Below are 20822 nucleotides of genomic sequence, written 5' to 3' on the forward strand. Positions count from 1 at the left end.
AACTTGGAATGGAACCACCATTTGACCCAGCTATCCTTCTTTTCAGTCTATACCCAAAGGACTTAAAAATAGCATACTGCAGAGAAACAGCCACATCATTGTTTATAGCAGCACAGTTCACAATAGCAAAACTGTGGAACCAGGCTAGATGCCCTTCAGTAGATTAAGGTATAAAAAAAAAAAGTGGCATGTACACACAATGGAATATAACTCAGCAGTAAATGAGAATAAAATCATGGCATTTGCAAGTAAATGGATGGCATTGGAGAAGATAATGCTAAGTGAAGTTAGCCAATCCCAAAAAACAAATGCCAAATGTTTTCTCTGACATAAGGAGACTGAATCATAGTGGGTAGGGAGGGAGAGCATGGGAGGAATAGATGAACTCTAGATAGGGAAGAGGGATATGAGGGGAAGGGAGGGGGCAGGGGATTAGCAAGGATAGGACAGAGGGATGGGAGGGGAAGGGAGGGAGGAGGATGTTAGCAATGTTGGCAGAATATGAAGGACATCAGTATCCAAAGTACATGTATGAAAACATGAATTGGTGCAAACATACTTTATATACAAAGAGATATAAAAAAATGTGCTCTATATGTGTAATAAGAAAGAAAATGCATTCTGCTGTCATTTATTTAAAAAAAAATAAAAAAATTTGCTCTATATGTGCAGTATAAATTATAATGAATTCTGCTGTCATATATAACAAATTAAAATTTAAAAAATAAATAAATAAAACACTACCAGCAACAAAAACAACACAATGACTATCACAATAAAAGATATAAGTTTACATTACAAATTCAAGAAAAGTGAGGGGAAATGTAAGAGTTGGCATGGCCCAGACATATGTGCCAGACAACTATGGTCCATTTCTACATTATTATTAGGACTAAGTCATTAGCACAACACTACAGGAGTAAGACATGTGGAAGACAAACCATCAGAAAACTGACATCAATTCATGGACATAATCAAAGACTGGCCCCTGTCATGTCCAAAGAATCACAGGCTTCTGTTCCCTGTGGAAAGATGTGATTGTTGGGACACAGGGTGCATTAACCATTGCCCTCTCTTTATTTCACAGAAAGGAGTCTCTTCTTATGCCTGGTACAGATGGAGAAAAATATTGCTGTTAAATTATTTACATTTTGAGAATTGGTGCATGGAGCCCGGTAGAGGGAGTGGATTCCCGGGAAGTGTGTGTAGAGTGCCAGTGAGAGTTTGGGAATAAAGAGTTGCTGTTTGAACATACAAAAAAAAATTCTTTACATTTTGGCTACAATTTCTTTAGGATTTGATTTTTTATATATTTTATGACTAAATAAATTGACAAATTATGCATTACAGTGTTTACAAGTAGGTTCTACATTGTTTGGAATAAGAGCAAATTATATGAGAATAAATTCTCTCCTAGAGTTTTTGTTGGTGTCAGAATTTGATATAGGTAATTGACATATGGGATAATTCTTTAAAATACATAACCACAAATGATTTCAGCAAATATATTGAATTATATTTAATCATTAAAAGATGCATTGATGAAATTACACCTTCTATAATAGGTTCATGGAAATGATATGGTAAGACACAGAAAAATAGCTTATGAAATAACTCAGCTTCTAATAAGGTAATAGAAAGGTAGACAATGTAATTTGTAAAGCATAAATATGAAGAGTATTGTATCTAATTAAGAACCAAGATCAATGAAATTAGCATGATGTTGAAATGTTATCTTTATTATTTCCCTGACAATAACTGTCTTTGAATTACTCTGCTCACAGCTTCCTTTACCTGTTTATTCCTGAGACTGTAGATAAGAGGATTCAGGAAGGGAGGAATCATGGTGTAAAAGGCAGAGAGAACCATGTCCTGGAGGGTGTCAGAGGTTGCTGAGGACCTCAGGTACACACCTGAGCCAGAACTGATGAAGACGGACACCACGAGGATGTGAGGTGTGCAGGTGGAGAAGGCCTTCCCTGGAGCTCTGGTGGGAAATTTCAGCACAGCAGAAAATATGTGAATGTATGACAGGGCAATAAAAAGGAAGCAGCCACCGCAAATGACCACAGCAGAGACAAGAAGAAGGACCATGTTGCTGGTGATGTCAGAGCAGGAGAGCCTCAGCAGAGAGGGGATGTCATAGAAGAACTGGTGTACCACGTTTGACTGGCAGAAAGACAGCCGGAATGTGTTCCCAGTGTGCACCCCTGCATACAGCAGACCACTGAGAAGGGAAGCCAGGGTCATGCGGACACAAAATTGAGGGTTCATGATGAGGGGGTACTGGAGGAGCTGGCAGATAGCCACATAGCGGACCCAGGCCATGATAGAGAGAATCAAAATCTCTACATATGCACAAAAAAGGACCAAGAAGATCTGTGTTGCACAACCAGTCACTGAAATGACCCAGTTGATAGTGAGAGAGTTGACAAAGGCATTGGGGACAGTGATGGAAATAAAGCACATGTCCAAAATTGACAGAACCTGGAAAGTTTTTGTACCTCTGAGGAAAGACAATGAAGGTACACTGCTGGCCTTGTCAGTTGAGAGCAAATTGTTTCTGGATAGGAAAAAAAAAAGCATTTGCCAAATCAATAGCCACATACCAAGTACCAGGAGTCACCACCTGAATAATCTTATGATAATAAACTTCCATTCTCCAAGAACCATCTGTCTTCTGCTCAGACCAGATAGGAGAGTTAAATGGGGCTGTCATGGGAATCACCACCCCTGCATCCTTCAAGTCCTTGATGTTGGCATAAATCTCTACAATCCCTCCAGGGATGCGCTATTGCTGTTGATTCACTGTTTTCCCAGGTATAGGCAATTCCAGAGTCTTCCCTTTAGACTTTCCCATCATAATAGCCCTCACTCCACAGATTACAGAACCAATGTGTGAGATTTCCAAAGTGTGAAGTCTATCTATTCTGATTATATGTTTTGAAACTCAGAAATAACTACAGGATATATTGGGGGGCCCACTGGACCCACTGTGAGTTGGCCCTTGGCCAAAACTTCACTAATCACCTGACCTCCATAAGCCCCTATACTTACTGGAAGGGTATAATGACGTTTCGGACCTCCCAGAATCAATATCAGTTCAGAGAGTGTGTCTAGTTGTCCACAAAAGTCTGATCATTGCCTTTTCCCCAGTGTACAGTTACTCTGGTAAAAGGACTTAGGTCCCTTTGGGGAAGGATGGGAGAAAGATTAACAATAAAGATTTTTGATATTGTACCCAGGTCCTCCCTCAATGGGACCTGTCCTCACCTTCATTCAACGGGTTCTAGATCTGTAAATTGTCTCAAAATTGGGAAGTGATTGAGGAGCTGTGATTCTATGGTGTTATGATTTGGGGCAGACTTTTGTACAATTTGTCCTGGAAATTTTCTGTTAATATAAGTCAAGTAAGAATTTGGTGGGTTTCCCATTTATTTGGCTTCTAGAAACACCATGATTAATTATCCAACACCAGAGATCACGAGTGTCAGGCCATTGTGTTCATTTCTTACCGTTTGCTGCCCATTATGATAACTATTACCACACCATCTTTGTCACCAAAGAGGCACTTTGTCACGAAGAAGGCCACTTGACCTCTTTCTACCTGAGATTCAATCATGCCCATCACATTGAAGTCTTCCATTGATTGACCCCAGCTCCCACAGTAAAGACTGGCATGCAGAGAAGAGCAATGACAGAGCCCTTCAGGGATGCTGTTGCTCCCCTCATAAATGTGTTTCTTATACTTTTGGTGAAGCACACATGTTCTGAACTGCTCAGGTATGGAGGAGAAGGTGGCACATGACTGATCCCCTCCAGCATTCCAATCTCTTTGAGACTCTGGATTCCCTCATCAATAGAAAAAACAAGGAGAAAGGATATTTGCAGAGTTGACACAAAGTCTAAAGAACATGCCTCTCACTGGAATCTCACACAAGAGATTTATTGTCAGTAGCACACCAACAAGGTTGTTCCTCTGAGGAGAATAGCAGCCTGTCTGCATTCACAGAGCAGCTTTACAGCCCACAAGAAGAATTTCATATGCTATGTAGGAGTTGTCTTCCAAGATGGATTGGGGTTGATCCTTTTGCAGGCTGTGAGGATGGCCTCAGGTCTGAGTCTAAGCAACTCCATTTTAAAAACTCCAGTTTGAAACTTGCAGTCTCACCAGGCACACCTATGGAGCCCTGCAGTGTGTCCCTCAGGCACCAACAAGTCACTTCCTCCACCCTGACAAACTCAGAGTGAAGCCTCTGGCAGGCTGTCCTCGCTTAATAAGAGGGAAAGATGAAAAGTTCAGGCTCTGACCACCGACCAGATGTTCTAACCCAGGGTAAGTGATGTCACTGAGAGGCCCTGGTGGCATTAAAGGGGAGTGAAAAGCCCTAAAATTTGGTATAAATAATGGAGCAAATGAACAGATATTCAGTCAGCTGATGCCCTCACTCTGAGAGCGTGATGAGGACCTGGACAGACATCCCAAAACTTTTCACCATTTGCTGATCCTCTGCATTTTCCTCGCCACTCTCAGACTCTACTGCAACATCTTGAACCTACTGAGAGCCACAACTTCTCCCCTATGACCCTCTCCTTCATTTTCTCCACCGACTATCAGCACCATCCCAAGAGAAGCCTGCCTTGGTTCCTGACCTGATCACCATGGTCTGAGAGAGTGTGCATCTCCTGGACTTAAAACCTAAGGCTGGAGACTTTTGATCTGACATCTGAGCTTAGCATGCAGAGGGAATATCTGTCATGAGCCTGTCATGATTAAGTGTGCTTGCAGTGCTTAGAATTAATCTAGAACTGTTTGTTCTGAATTGATTATGTCTATTGGTGTGCTTAGCATTAAGAGTTGTGGTTTTCTTGATTAAGAACCTATAGAGAAAAATTTTATTGAGTGATTTGAGTAAATAAAGCATTGACTAGGGCAGAAGCATGTGGACATTCTTTATTTCTCCCCTTGGACTGCTTAACTCTCACGTTTTTTCCATCACAACATAGGTACATGTTCTTATGGAAAGTTAAGCAGCATTGCCTCAGAATCAGAACTTTGGAACCTCTAGATAAAATGGCTCCTGACCTAAAATGGTTATTCCAATGCCAATATTGATCTGATGCCAATACAAGGATGTCAGTCATTTCCAGATCATTTATAGTAGGTCATCTTTGGACACATACATCAGCTGATCATCCAAACAAAATAATAGTACCCTTTTAAACAATGCAAGCTATTACATTAAATCTAGAATCTCTGCTTAATGGGCCAATATCAATAGACTCATCCTGACCAAAGTTTATGTTCCTCCCACCATTATCCCACACTCTTATAATCCATTCCCACACATGTTCCCCAGACCCCTACTTGTATGAATTAGAAAACCCAAGAAGTTCCTTCAGAGCGTGGGGTACCTCCTTGGGGGTCACACTCTGTACCTCACCTCTAGGGGCTGCTTAGATTTGGATCCAGTTATAGGCCATGAGGCAAAAGTGGGTGGTGAATGTGGGTCCTAAGGAGTATGAATATCTTCATGCTGAGCAACTAAATCACAGAAGGTTTTTACTGTTTCCAGAAGCAAAGCAGGTCTAGTTCCCTCCAGTAAGGGTGGAGAAACCAATGCCACACAGGGTGTGGGTAGGGATGTCTCAGTCATGGCTAAAGTGGGGGCTCAACAACTTCTGGTAAAGTAAACCCATCAGAGTATGGGAGATGAGTAACCCCAGCCACTTCAGCCTCCTCCCATATATCACCATCTAAATTTGCAGGGTCCCATTCTTTTCCAAGCAGTGCCCTCACTTTAACTGCAGACACCTTCCAAGGCTGAGAGTTAAACTTCTGCTTAATTCAGCCAATTGCAGGATTAGGGTTTGTGTTTGGTTTTCAGCAACCTCAGCCCTATGACTACAAGACAGAGAGTCTCCTTCAGAAAACACTTAGCAGCTTTCAGATCATTTACACATGACTGCAGCTAAGAAACTGAATTTTTGAGATGATAATTCTTCTTCTTAGTTCGCCCAGGGAAGCCAGAATCAACCAATCTACATCATCATATTTCTTAGGTTTTCAGAACTGTTCAAAGGTATCACATATAGAGTCACTGAACACCTTGATTTTTTTTTAGAGAGAGAGAGAGAGAGAGAGAGAGAGAGAAATTTTTAATATTTATTTTTTAGTTTTTGGTTGACACAACATCTTTATTTTTATGTGGCGCTGAGGATCGAACCCCGTGCCCCTCGCATGCCAGATGAGGACGCTACCACTTGAGCCACATCCCCAGCCCCACGCCTTGATTTTTACAACTGGCAAATTGGGTACATCAAATTCATTTACTTCACAAATCTCTTTAAACCATTCACACCAAGGATTATCAGTACTCTCCATAGTACCAGTAGGAGAATTGGTAACTTTAGGTCTAAACAATTCAGCCAATTCCAGAACCTCAATTATACACTCAATTTATAACCTAGTGTCCTCTTCTCTGTCAAGGTCCTGTCTTGGAAAACAGAGTGTGAGGCCTTTAATTTTGGTCAGTTCTTTTCAAGACTATTTTTAGCTTTTCAGCACAGCTTCATTCTAAATAAATTTTACAATACTTTTTTTCTGAAAGGAAAAGAAGGCTAAAATTTTTGACAATGATTGCATTGAAGCTATAGAACATTTAAAGATCTATATTTTTAATAATATTAAGACTTCTTATGCTAGACACAAAACATCATTCTGCTTACTTATCATATTTTTTTTTATTTTGACATTATTTTTGTTATATTTTCATGTAAGAATCTATAAGCTTTTGATTAAATGTATTTTATATTTTTTGATACTGTGGTAGTAGGAGCAAATGTGACTCCCTTTTGTTTTATGACTTCATGCTGTAAAACAACTATGCCAAGTAGAAGAGTCATGACTGGAGCAAGATGTTCTTTTCCTTTTGCTATAGAAACCTTTAAGAACACGGAACTACATAATGGGGCATTGTTTCTGTAACTGGGGTACTGGGCTAACTGTGATTGGTTAGGCTTCCCTCCACTTGACTGCACTGTCCCGCTTCTGTAACCTGGCTTGCTTGCATTGGCTAGACCCCCCAAACATCCCTTTTGTGGTTTTCAGGCTTCTAAGGAGTGCCCTTGCAATTGTTCTGGGCTGATCAGGGGAACAGCTTTATGTTCTGGTCAGCCACCACGGGTGTGCTTCAATAAAGGTTTGATTCGATTATACATGAGTGGTCTGGAAGTCAGTTCATGAAACCCTGGGACGAAGATTTAACCATAACATTTGAGGGCTCACCCTGGATCCATTTCTTCCCTACCCTCACACCAAATTTGCCTCCAATGATGGGCCTTTGGACCTAGGCCAGAAGTAGAGGGGAGCTCCTGAGAGATGTTCCTCAGCCTCACTCCGAGGGTAAATCCAACAAGTCCTAGGACACTCTGAAAAGCCTCCTGCTGGCTGTCAGTTCTGGTGAGTTGACTCTTCTGGGGCTGGGGGGGTGCAGATCAGATTGGATGCAGTCGCTTACCCCTTCCCCAGGACAGGATGAGACATTGTCACTGTCTCCCTGGAGGTCTCCCTGTGTGACCTCATCTGTCTCTATCTGGGGCCCACTGGAGGCCTCCCTGGGAGGCCTCATCTTTCTGGGGACAGGATGAGATGAGAGGTTGTCTCTGTCCCACTGGAGGCCTCCCTCCTGGGCCTCATCTGTCTGGGGGTAAGACGAGACATGGTCTCTACCCCATTAGAGGTCTCCCTGTGTGACCTCCGCAATTGTTGCTTGTCCTGTGTCTGTTCTGCTGTTTGTCATTTCTCCAGTGTCTTCTGCTGTTTGTCATTTGTCCAGTGTCAGTTCATCATCCATTTATTCTGTTTGCGGGGGTCTCTGCCCCATTAGAGGTCTCTCTAGGTGACCTCAGCGATTATTGCTTGTCCTGTGTCTGTTCTGCTGTTTGTCATTTCTCCAGCGTCTTCTTGCTGTTTGTCATTCATCCCCCCCCCCTTTTTTTTTGGCCGGCCATTTTTCTTTTGTGCATGGGCCCTTTTCTTGTTCCCATAACCGCTCTTCTATCATCAGGACTCCTTCACTCCACCACATCATGGGACAAGGAAGTGCTACAGAGCTCTCTACCTGGACCCCTTTAACTTGTTTTCTTAACAATTTTTAGGACTTTATCTGTTGGTTTGTTTTTGTTTGTTCTCTTTGTGTTCCATGTTAATTTCTACCTCAGTTTGTTTCTAATGAAAAAAAAATGGTTAAAAGGTTTTAACTGTGCTCACTACAGCTTGCATTAAAATGTAAAGTGCTGCCAACAGGACTAAAAGATTTGTCAAAAGTAAAAGCTAAAGGTAAGAAGAAAAAGACATTCTAGAGATTGCCTTCATTTAGGAACTGGGCCAGCTGGCCAACTGGGTAAATCATGTCAGTTCCTATAGAGGACAGATTAAAACTAAAGTGTTTTATAAAATTATTATTCCTAAATTGTATAACAATAAAACATAATTTTGTCTAGAAAATTTGGCTTTTGTCTCTCAGTATTTTCAAGCATGAATAACTCCCAACTATTAAAAAATAGTCCAAAGATTTTTCAATGTCAGGCTAAAAGTTGGTGGTCGCTATCCAAGAAACCAGAAAAAACAGTTTAAAATGGGACCCCAACCTGGGTGACTCTCCCAAGGAGACCAATTAAGCTGCATCTTTGGGAAGTTCCTCCAGGGAGAAATAAGCCCCCTTCATTTTTCTATGTTCCCTCAACTTTTTTCAGCTTTCATGAACAGGAACACCTCAGGGAAAAGGTCAGAAAACTTTTAAAATTCTATGTTTGTTAAACTCATAATTTTGATCCAATATGCTTAAGTTAATATGTTTTTCTGATTACACTCTGCTTTATTCTAAGGCCAATTTACAAGGGTTAACTCTGAATCTAATAGGTTTTAAAAAAATAAACTACAAGGCTTTTGTTTTTCTGTTTGCTTTGTGTGAGTGCACCAGTGTACTGTCTGTCTGCATGCATTGCCATGTCTATATATTTGATACAAATGAGCTCATTAATTAAAATTTTAAAAAATGGATCCAAATACTTTTGGTTAATATAATTTAAAAGGTTCAATTCAAATTGGGAAAATAAAGAAATAAAAGTACAAATATCTTTAAAGTTACTAATACACAGCTTTGTTTCTAGATGGTTAAATAGCTGTTAAAATGTTAATGTCTATAAAGTGTCTGATGTCATTGTCTCTAGGATTTTTATTCAACAACAACAAAAAAAAGATTACTAATACTATTCAATGCAATTGTCTGATACCTTGTTTTTTTAAAAAAAGACTCGTAATTTCATCTAAACGTACATAAAATTAATCATGGATGTGTTTGTTAGAGACATCTAATTGGTTTACAAAGTTAAAATGCTGACTGTTAAATATAATATCAAGTACTCTTAACTCCTTAAATTCCATAAGGTAAAATACTTAAACAATGTTGGTGTTTTCATAAATTGGTAAACTAAAAAAAAAAAAATGGAAATTATAAAAACAAGGTTACTCTAAATTACAAAGTCCTAACAGGTATAAATCTACATACAAGGAGTCAAGAGGTTTCAACTGTATTTCAATTAAAGTATTGTAAATAATAAATATTTCATCTTATTAATATGGATTAATTTATCTAAATTCAAAAATTTATAAGGGTTATTATTTCAAGGTATAAACAAAAAAAGGATCAACGGGTTAATAAATTATTTTTAAAGTTCTAAATATAAAAATATATTTAATAAAAAACTTTTCCAGATAAAAAAGTCTTTATGTGATAAAATATAATTATAATACATTTAAGTAAACAACAAAAGGGTCTAATTAAGTTATATAAACATCTATAAATAAAAGACAAATATTAAAAGGTTTATATGTAACTAAGTTGGTTATATATGTAACACAAATAGTTAAAACTATTCAAGGTTGTTTTCTAAGGACAAATATTAATGTACTGATATATTTATATGTTAAAATGACAAAAACTTCTAAAAATATTAATTACATTATGTCTGTTAAGTTTTATCCCCTGGAACAAGTAATCTTGGAGAGACTAAGGTTTTTACATCTGTGGCTAAACAGCAACTGTTATTTTAAAGTATTGTCCTACATTACAAAGTCTAGATTTTCCTTTAAAAAACTAACCTTGGTTAATATAAAACATCAATGAAAGTGTGGTACATTACTCTTCTTTATGGATTAAATGTGTTCATATCTTTCAGGTAAATAAGTCTATAAGGTAAAAGGTTTAAAGGAACATTTTATCAAGCTGGTATTCTTCAAACTAAAATTGTAATGGTAATTTAAACTTATAAAGATAATAGATTTTATTGGGGATTTATTTATATTATTTGATGTTTTATAACCAAATCTTATGTTAACTTTTACACAAATATATAAAAATTTAAAGGTATTTTAAAAGATAATGAAAGCCTGATCTGTTTAAAAATTAATATTATAAAACATTTTGCCACTTTTCTACATGGAAAAAAATGTTAAGGGCTCTCAGCCTTTTCTTAATTAATGTTTCAAATATATGTCATATTGTGCTAGGTAACATTCATACAGAGTCAGAAAACAATATAAGTAAACTTTACAAAATGATATCTAAAAAGAGAGACAAAGATCAGCTTTAGAACTAAAACACTTTACCTAAGATTGTGAAGAGCCCTGCCTTACCTGAGATAAGGCTCTGCCTCCCACCTTACAACATGTCAGAATAACTTCAAAGTAGGCCAGATTTCAGTTAATTTAAAGTTATATTCAAAAATTAATTTTATTACAAAGATTACTGTGATCTCAAATAGAAAATATAATGTATAACTCAGCCAAGGTTCAAAATTATATACAAGCTAAATAAGTTTTTACTATCATTAATTTCACTTTGTATTTTCATTATGACCAAAAAAAGTGACCACAACACTCAGAGCAACCAAGAGACCTTTACTGTGACAATGTCTGATTAACACACAAAGAGAGAGAGAAAAAAAAGTGCAAAAGAGAGCGAGAGAGACAGGAGAGAGAGAGAGAGAGAGAGAGAGAGAGAGAGAGAGAGAGAGAGAGAGAGAGAGAGAGAGAGAGAAGGAAAAAGAAAAAATGAGAGACAGGGAAAATGAGAGAAAAAGGAGAGAAGAGAGGAGGACCTGGCAAGAGAAAATTTTTATAGCCAAAATCTAATGTGGTTTCTGAATCTGCAAGCTGCCTTGTTGGTGTACAGTGATTGGATCACAGTAGATGCTAAGGTGTCATCTTCTGCCTTCAGGCAGATCTCCAGCATTACATAAATTAATAAATAAAATAAGGATATTGTGCTTTGTAAAAATTAACTTTAAAGTTATAAACATTAAAGTTAAAGCTCAACATTCTTACTTTAAAACTGGTAAAACTGACTTGCTGGATGTTTAAGACCAAATTTAAATATTAAGGTTAAAATAAATGGGCCAAAGAAACCAATATTTGGCTCTTGCCCTCTGAGTCAGGCTGAACCCAGGACAGGGGGAAAGCTTTGCAACTCCGGGCCACATTACCTCCTGAAAAGAGAGATTAATGAGATCACTGGAGAAGAGAAAGCCAATGAGTGTCCATGCTGCAAAAGAGGAGGGTCATTGAAAAAGGAGACATGCCTGATGCTTCCAAGGGAAGCCATATGGTCAGCAACACCTTGACCCATCCTAATGCAGATGACATTAACAGAGCTAAAATGCTACTCACATGTTCCCCAAGAATGTCCTCCGAGGAAACTCAGCTGACTCTTACCAATAGATAGGAACAAGGTCAGTGTGACCAGCTTGGTCTTAAACACCTAGCAAAAACAGTTAAAACCAAAGCACAGTCATTCCTGGACATTTAAAAAAAAACAGCAGTTATTATAATGTAACTTAAAATGTACACTAGTGTTGGCATCCCCCCAAAATAAGTAAGACTGGAAACAACAGAAGAAAAACTCTTAGGCAAAAATGCCTGATAACTACCAATAAACATTTTATTCAGTTTAAGGCCTACAGATCTTCCTAACTTCCTACATAGGTAGATGTAATCAATGTTTATTAATAAAATTATCTAGCCCTAAGTAACAAAAGGATCTTTATTGAACACAGAGGTCATGCCAAAATGTATTTTTACAAAAATCAGATGACATTAACTAGTTTAACTAAATGTTGTGTCTACATTCCTGATAATTCTGACAATGTTAAAGATTTATGTTCCCTAAAAAAAGTGCCTTATTAGGCTTTGTTAGGCCTTGTAATGGGGACAATTTCTCAGGTCTTCCACCTCCTGGTAAACAATTATTAATTTCTGTCATTTTCATGATATTCATGGACAGGTTCCAGATGCTACAACTGCTATTTTGTATTAATTTTATTTCAGCACTCATGTCTTTTTGTTTCAGACCACATACAGGTGAATTTTCTTCTCCTCAGATTCTGCGTTTGTGAGCTTGCTCATTGTGATTTTCCCACAAATGTGACTCCAGACTCTGTACTTGCAGCCCTTAAGGACCACTCCTAAATGCAAGAACAGTGAACTATCTGAGTTACCCCGCAGTGCACACTCCTAGTTTAGGAAGGATGGAGCAAGACTCTGCCTTCTTGTTTGGGCTCTCAGTTCATACACTAATGTCCTTTTCTCTGTCAAGGTCCTGTCTCAATGCTGTCATTATTCTGCTCTTGGTGCTTTGCTGTTCAAAATGCCACCTAGGTGAGGTGTTAGGTGCTGTCCAGTGTACCTGACAAGCCTTGAGTTCTGAAATATCTTACTAGGAGAATACACATGTGTGAGGAGCTTTGAGTGGCTTGTGTCACAGTGTTGATGGTGATGATCTCAGTGCTGTTGAATGAACCCACAGGGTGCATTGAATAATACCTCTGTTCCCAGAACAAGGTCTGTGTGGTTTGTGAAAAGGCTGTGATCAGTTTTGATCAGGGTTGTTGGGGCCTAACTGCATTTCTCATGAGAGCAAAGAGACAGTATTTCCTAATTCAGCATTTGCAGTTTCATTAGAGAACATATCAACTGTGAGGAGTTACAATAGTTTGTTTCCCTTTGAGGGTGTAGTTGAGGCCTGGTTTGGTGGTGTACACCTATAATCCCAGGGACCCAGTGTTAAACCATGATGCAAAGAAAAGACCATCAATTCAAATTGTGAATCAAATTAAAGCAAGCTTATCTTTGTATATACAGGAAGTGGCCAGGACTATCTCTCCCAAAAACCCCGGCTAGAAAGTAGCACCCTAGTTCTCTAGGAACATAGTTTTATAGCACAAAAAGTTTCAAAGGTGGGTTGTGAGAACTTACACATAACAGGATTTTCACAAGCATAATACAAAAGAAGATAGAAAGTTAATGATCTACATGGCTTAACATTTAAAGGTAGGGAATAAGTTTAGATCCCAACATCAGAATTTATGAGGTACCACTGATGTTTCAAAGAGGGTTGTTATCTGGTCAGGGAAAGCCAGGCATGGGTGAGTTCAAGGCACAGGCAGAAATTCCACATAAGTTTAGAAATTGCAGTAATTTATAGTAAAACAAAAATTAACTTTTCATGACTTTGTGACGAGATGGCTCCCAATCTTAACATGGAATTAGGCTGGATTCATCACAAGGAGTCCAAGGCAGAAGAATCTCAAGTTCTAAGCCAGCCTGGGCAATGTAGAAAGACCATGCCTCAAGTTAAAAAATTAAAATAGCTATGAACATAGTTTAGTTAAATTCCCTGGGTTCAATAAGCAGAAATAAAGAAAAACAAAGAGTTCTATTAAAAAGAATATTCAGAGTGGTATTTATTTCCATATTATAGAGGTATAATGAAACAACAAAATTTGTTTACATTTACTTTGTATGATGATATACATATATATATATATTTAATATATATAAATAATATATATATAAATATATATATTTCAGGTATATAGGAGGAATATGTGTACTACAAACAAAATGATAATCATAATAAAGCTCTTAGAATGTGAACTCTGGAAATTTTGAGCCCACAGAATTAAGTGGAACATAAATGGAGTGAGGTTGGCTGGGGTAAATAACTTCTGGTCAGCTACTGCCCAGCATGAAGATTGCACTCCAGGGCATTATATACTTGATGGCTGCAGAAGGCAGATCCTAAATTTTCTCACCACAGACATAAAAAATAATGATAAATATGTGAAGTTGTAAACGTGCTAATGTGTCTGAATGTCTCCTGCTGCTTCTTCATATCTCTGTCCTCTGGATAGAATGGAATGTCCGAGTGTTCTGTTGAGCAGTAGTGCTGAGAGAGGGTACCTTGCCTTATTCCTGATCTTAGATGCACTGATTTCAGTCTCTCCATTGATCATGTAATTTGTACTTCATTTGGTTAATTTGATGTATTACACTGATTGATTGATGTAAGTTGAACCACCCTTGCATCCAATTTATAAAGCCCACTGGCTCAGGAGTATGACTTTTTAAAAATGTGCTGTCCAATTCAATTTGCTTTATTTTTTCCAGGATTTTTGTATTACTAGTTCCTTGGGGATATGGCTCTTTAATTTTTATTTTCTTGTTATGTCCTTCCTTGTGGTTTCAGGGTAATGATTGCCCTCTCAGAATGAATTTTGGGAGGGCTACTTTCTCTTCAGTTCTTCAAAAGAGTTTGAGAAAGATTGCTTTAAACTCTTGAAATGTTTTCTAGAATTATCTAATAAGTCATCTCTCTAGTTTAATTTTTCAAAGGGAAGATTTGCCAATCAAAAACATCTTTCTAAAAGATCAAACTATCAAAGTTTTAGTTTCACATGATTTGAAAAAAAAAATCATGTTAAGGTAAGCAGAATTCTCTCACAGAAGCATGTGAAGTGCTGCCTCTTCATGCCAGGAGCTGAGTTCTCCCTCTGGCAGCACAATTAGCCCAACATCTTCAGTACTCTCTCTTCTTTCTTGGCACATTGCTCTTGCAACATGCTTTGGGGCACTAATTTTCTCAGTTCTTTTGGCCACTTAATTTCTCCAAAGATACTGCCTGCATCAGACACCTGAGGCTTACATCAGATTCCTCTGGGTGTTGCCTGCTAGGTGCACCAGGGTTCATGTGTGTGTGTGTGGGGGGATGCTCAGTAGGCAGAACTCTGAAGATGAGCTCCCAGAGGTTATCTGCCATCTCCTTAGCTTAATGAGTCTCATGAGTATCCTTCAAAAACTTCATTTACCAGATTCTAAAACTTTCCCTCATTATTCCAGCCTTTGCTTGTCTCTGTGTTTTGCTCATTATTGTGCTTCTGTCCTGTGTGGCCCTCTAACTATACCCAGAGGGGTTAGAAGTGCTTGCTCTGAGTGAAGGATATCTGCAACTTTCCAGGCCTGCAATTCAAAAATCTCACCATGAAGACCAGTGTTGAAAATATTTTCCCTTAAGCTCCTCTCCAGAAGTTTGATAGTTTCAGGCCTTAGTTTTATGTCACTGATGCATTTCAAGATGATTATACATGTGATGTAAGAAAAGAGGACGGTGTCATTCTTTCACTGTGGGTATTCCTTTTTTCCTCAGCAATGTCTGGAAGAGACTCCTCTTTCACAATGTGTCTTCTTGGTGCCCTTGTTGAAATTTTTTCTACCTGACCACATATATTTGGCTTATTTCTTAGCTCTCTACTCTGTTCCATTTATTTAGGTTTCTATTTTTGTGCCTGTGTTGTACTGTAGATTGCTATGGCTTTGTAAAAATATCTTAAATTAGAAAGTGTAATGCCTCCAAATTTGTTTTTCTTTCTCAGCGTCTCTATGAACATTTCAAATTTTTGTGTCTCCATAATTTTTTTTCCATTTTTTGTGTGAAGAATGTTTCTGAGATTTAATAAAGACTCCATCAAATCTACATTTATTCAGGTAGCTTGGATATTTTAACCATATAAATTCCATATAATATCCATGAACATATGATATATTTCCATTTATTTATTTCTTCTTTACTTTTTTTCACCAATGCTTAGTTTTGAGTGTATAAATCATTCACTTCTTGCTTAATTGAATTATAGAGTTATTTTTATGCAATCAGAAGTGCGGTTATTCTCTTGATTTCCTTTTCTCCTAGGTAATTATTTGTGCAGAGAAGTACTACTGAATTTTGTATGCTGATTTTTTTCTAGATTTTTAAAATTAATTAATTAATATGTTCTAAATTGTTACACATAACAGCAGAATGCATATCAGTTCATAGTCCACAAATGGAGCACAATTCTTCATTTCTTTGATGGTACATAAAGTCACACCATTCATGTCTTCATACATGTACCTAGGGTAATGATGTCCATCTCATTCTACCATGGTATGTTGATTTTGTATCATGCACTTTCCTTAATTTATTTATTAGTTCTAAATCTTTGTGGTGCCTTTGAAATGTTCTACATATAAATTATGTTATCCACAAACAGAAATCATTTTATATCTTCCTTTTTGTTTGGGATGACTTTGATTCCTTTTTCTTTTCTGATAAAAGTTCCTTTTCCTTTTTCTTTTCTTCCTTGTACTTCCAGTACTGGGAGGTAGAGCTGTGAGAGTGGGATTCCCTGTGCTGTAATGCAGAATTCAGCCTTATGTTAAAGTCTTTAACACATTTGAGTTGGTACATCAAGGAAGTGCTGGGAGTTTTCAGTGCTATTCTGCATGTAGAAATCTGGTTGTCCATATACCACTCTTAATCCTCATACTAATATTTCAGAACTTCTGTGTATTATAACTGCATTTTTAAAAGGGGTTTTGGTTTGTTTGTTTGTTTTGTTTTGTTTTGTTTATAGTGGTGCTGGGGATTGAACCAAGGGCCTTGTGCATGTAAGGCAAACACTTAATCTACAGAGCTATACCACAGTCCCTGAAAGAAAAAAAAAATGTTTTGAATGCTGACATGCATTTCACTTTCTATTAATACAAAATGTGTCCTTTCACATATTTCTACATGTATAATATTATTCTGTTTTTTTAATGTTCATTCACTTTAGGCTTGTGTAGCCCTGATGTCCTCTTTACCTATTTCCTTATGATATATGTCTTCTCTCAAATAAGAACAAGAATATTTTATATTTAAAATAATATATTAATCCATTTGTTTATAAGGGGTTTTAAATATGCTTTTTTATATTAGGATTGTGTTTGACTTTATAATATATATGTTATACTTTATAATATATTATTTATTCTTCTTTTGTATGTATATTTTTGTGCATTATAGTTTTGTGTACTAGTGGGACTTTGTTACATATTCACACATGCACACACTATAACAATGTAATTGGCCAATATCATTCCTCAGTACTTCCCTTTTTCCTCCCCTCCTCCCTCCTCATAAAAACTTTACTGATCTCATTTCTATTTTTAGGAGACTTTCCATCTTTTCTTTCTTTTTTTCTGTCTACTTCCACTTATACACTTGACCTTCTGAGTTTGACTTATTTTACTTAACATAATGATCTCAAGTTTCATTCATTTTCCTGCAAATGACACAATTTCATTGTTCTTCCTGGCTGACTAAAACCTCATTGTATACATACAACACATTTTCTTTATCTGTTCATCTATGGATGGACACCTAGGCTGGTTTCATAGTTGGAAGCTGTTTTGAATTGTGCTGCTATAAACATGGGTCTGCATGTATCCCTGTAGTCTGAGGACTTTAATTCTTTATAAATCCTGAGGAGTGGTATAGCTGGGTCAAATGGTGGCTCCATGCCCAGTCTTTCATGGAACCTCCATTCTGACTCCCATATTTGTTGTACTAATTTACAGTCCCAACAACAGTGTAAAAGTGTTCCTTTCCCCACTTCCTCTCCAACATTTATTATTATTTGAACTCTGCATGATTCCTCTGTGTATCTCACCTACAGGAATGTCTTTAGGTCACTTGAACATCTCTATCTGGTTTCTGAATGCTCAAGTCTTCAACTGCCTATGTGTGGAATACCTTTCCATTCATCCGTGCCTACTGTGACTTCTTTCTGCCATATTTTGTAATTTTCTGTACATGAGCCTATCACCTCCTTTTCCTAGTTAATTCCTGAATGTTTTATTGTTGTGCCCTTGATTAATAGTGTTGCTTCCTTGGGGTCCATTTACAGAACACACCTAAGTGTTTTGAAGCCCAGCTGTACCCACTGCCTTTGGCCTCAATGAAGTGAGCCTTTCTCATGTCACTTTGGAGATGAGGCAGCTGGTTTCCCATCTCACTGAGCACAAATCCAACAACCCTGCAGCTGCTGGCCAGCTGTCTAGCACCACGGTGAAGTATACAAGTGCCCCCTTTGCTGTGTTTTCTTTACATTAGCTAGTTCCCTGAGAAAGCATACAGATAATGCTCGTGGATCTAGATGAAGGAATAGTCCCATGGTTTCTCTCCCCAAACTTAACTCTTTCTCCCTGTCACCTCCGACTCTCAGTTGTCACCTCTGACACCCATGGAACATGAGCAAAGGAGAGAAGTACATTTCTCCTCCTCTGCGCTCTGACACACCTAAACATGATGTTCTCCAGTTAGAGCTCCTCCAGGGAGTGCCCACCTTGGCCTCTGGCCACTGTCAAGAGAGAGACCTGAAATCCATATTGGAAGGAAATCAAGGCAAAAGACAATCATGTTTATTCTTTTTGTTGCTACTATTAAGAATTTTTTCTTTATTTCTTCCAGTTACTCATGGTTATGTTATAGAAATCACTGTCTTTTTCTATGGTTTGTATTCTGCATCTTAGCTGCACTCATTTATTAATTATAGCAGTTTATTGGAAGAACTTCAGGATTTTTTAAACAGATAAGATCATGCTATTGGAAAATTAAGATAATTTTGTCAGTTATTTTGTTAGAGGTATTTTATTTATTTTTATTTAATTCATTATTCTGGCTGTGACATACAGTTCTTCATTAAATGAAAGTTGTTAAAGTAGGAAATTTTTCTTGTTCTGATCTTAGAAAGGAAATTTCAGACATTCATCATTGGTCATTATCTTTGCTTTGAAATTTACTGTAAGACTCTGACTGTTCAGAAGTAGTATCCTTCTTATTATTCTTGCTATTCAAATTCTGTCCCTGTTCCTACGGTTTCCCTAAGTGGATTCCCATTTCCTTCAATTTCCAGTTTAATAACCTATCATGAAACTATACTGAGTTTTACAGAGTGCCTCTTCTCCACCAGGGGAGAGGATCATCAGTGATTTTTCTCCCTTATTCCTGCTATTGTGTATTGTGACATGATAGATTATGTTTGTGTGTGGGCATTGAAACTCTCTTGCTTTTTGGGATAAGTGCCAGTTATTTATGCTGTGTAACACTTTCAGTGTGCTGTTAAACTCTGTTAGATAGTACATTTCAATGTTTTATTAGTACAATCCAGTTATTCATATGTTGGGGTTTATTATGACATAGTCGTACAAGCATGGAACATAATTTACTCTAATCCAGTCCCCAGTGCCTCCTCTTTCCCTCCTCTCCTCCCTCCCTAGTTCCACTTCCTCTGCTCTTCTGATGCTCCTTCTGTTTATAAATCTTTTAAATTGATCTCCATAGATACCCATAAAGGTACAAACTCTGTGATATACTCAATATGTAGATAGCACAATTTGATAAATTCATTCCACCATTCCTCTCTTCTCCCATCCTTATTCCCTTTTTCTCAGTTCCCTTCCTCTATTCCACAGACTTCCCTGCTTTTTTGATGGGATTTCCCCCTTTTTTCTAATTTTGCTCTTCCACACATGAGGGAAAGCACTCAATCCTTGATTTCTGAGTCTGTCTTCTTCACTTAGCATGATGTTCACCAGTTCTATCCATTTACCTGAAAGGGCCATGATTTCATTCCTCTTTATGGCTGAGTCAAACCCCAATGTGTTTTTGTACCACATTTTCTTAGTCCATCATCTACTAACAGGCTTCTGGGCTAGAAGATGACTGGCCAGAGTGAATTGCTCTGCTGTAAACATTGATGAGTCCACTTCCCTGTAGTATGCTGATCAATACCAAGGAGTATGAGTTTAAAAATACTCACCAGGGATATCTGTTTTGTGTTTAATATTCTATTTTTATCTTTGGTTTTGTGAAGTAATGCTAGTCTCAAAAAAAATGAGTTAGGGTATACTTTCAGCCTTTTATCATATAAGAGTTTTGTAAAAGTTATTTTTTGTGGTACTGGGATTTGAACCCAGGAACTTTATCTCTGAGCTCCATCCCCAGGTCTGTAATTTTCATTTTATTTTGAAACAAAGTCTTGCTGTTTTGCTGAGTTTAGCATCAATCTTTTAAAAATTTGAAGAAAGAAGTACAAGTTGCATTGATTTTTCTTTGTGATGTTCTATTTAGTTTTTCCTTTTTTTTTCAATCTCTATTACTATATTCTTTCCTAAGGTTGCGTCTAATTTGTTTTGCTTGTGCTGCATATTCAATGTGCAAAGTTAAGTGACTGTTGTGAAGTCTTTCTTTTTTGAATCTGAGTATTTTCAAATTCAAATTGCCTTTTCCCACTGGTCTCTTGGCATCCTTCCAGTTTTTGTGTGTTGTGCTTTTATTTTCATTTTTATACAGAAATTTTCTGATAGGGATGGCAATTTCTTCTTTGACTGCCTGTTTTCTCATGAGACAAAGTTAATTTACATACATTTATGTATTTATCATTTTTCTTCTGTCTTTGCTATGTAGTTGCAAGGCGTATTTCCAGTTTATCCCTTTCCTATCACTGAGTGGAGTGCTATATAGAGGTCTGTTAGGTCCAGGTGACATGTGGTATTGTTTTAGTGTTCTATATTCCTAGCTGTTCTCTGTTGTAGCTACTAGTTAAATTCAGTTGGATATTGT

The 20822-nt window shown here is 37.4% G+C and overlaps 1 protein-coding gene across 1 annotated transcript in view; it reads right to left on the reverse strand.

Moving 5' to 3' along the window:
* Nucleotides 1–1740: 1740 nt before the first annotated feature.
* Nucleotides 1741–20822, reverse strand: part of LOC308652202 (uncharacterized protein) — a gene marked incomplete at both ends in the record, with an annotated part of 36490 nt that continues 17408 nt past the window's right edge. Inside the window, 2 exons of the mRNA XM_081299982.1 lie at nt 1741–2563; nt 3516–3748. Of these exons, the coding sequence (XP_081156108.1) occupies nt 1741–2563; nt 3516–3748 (1056 nt within the window). The remainder of the gene's footprint in view (nt 2564–3515; nt 3749–20822) is intronic.

Source organism: Spermophilus citellus, assembly GCF_964194105.1.
Source record: "Spermophilus citellus genome assembly, chromosome: 1".
Lineage (NCBI taxonomy): Eukaryota > Metazoa > Chordata > Mammalia > Rodentia > Sciuridae > Spermophilus > Spermophilus citellus.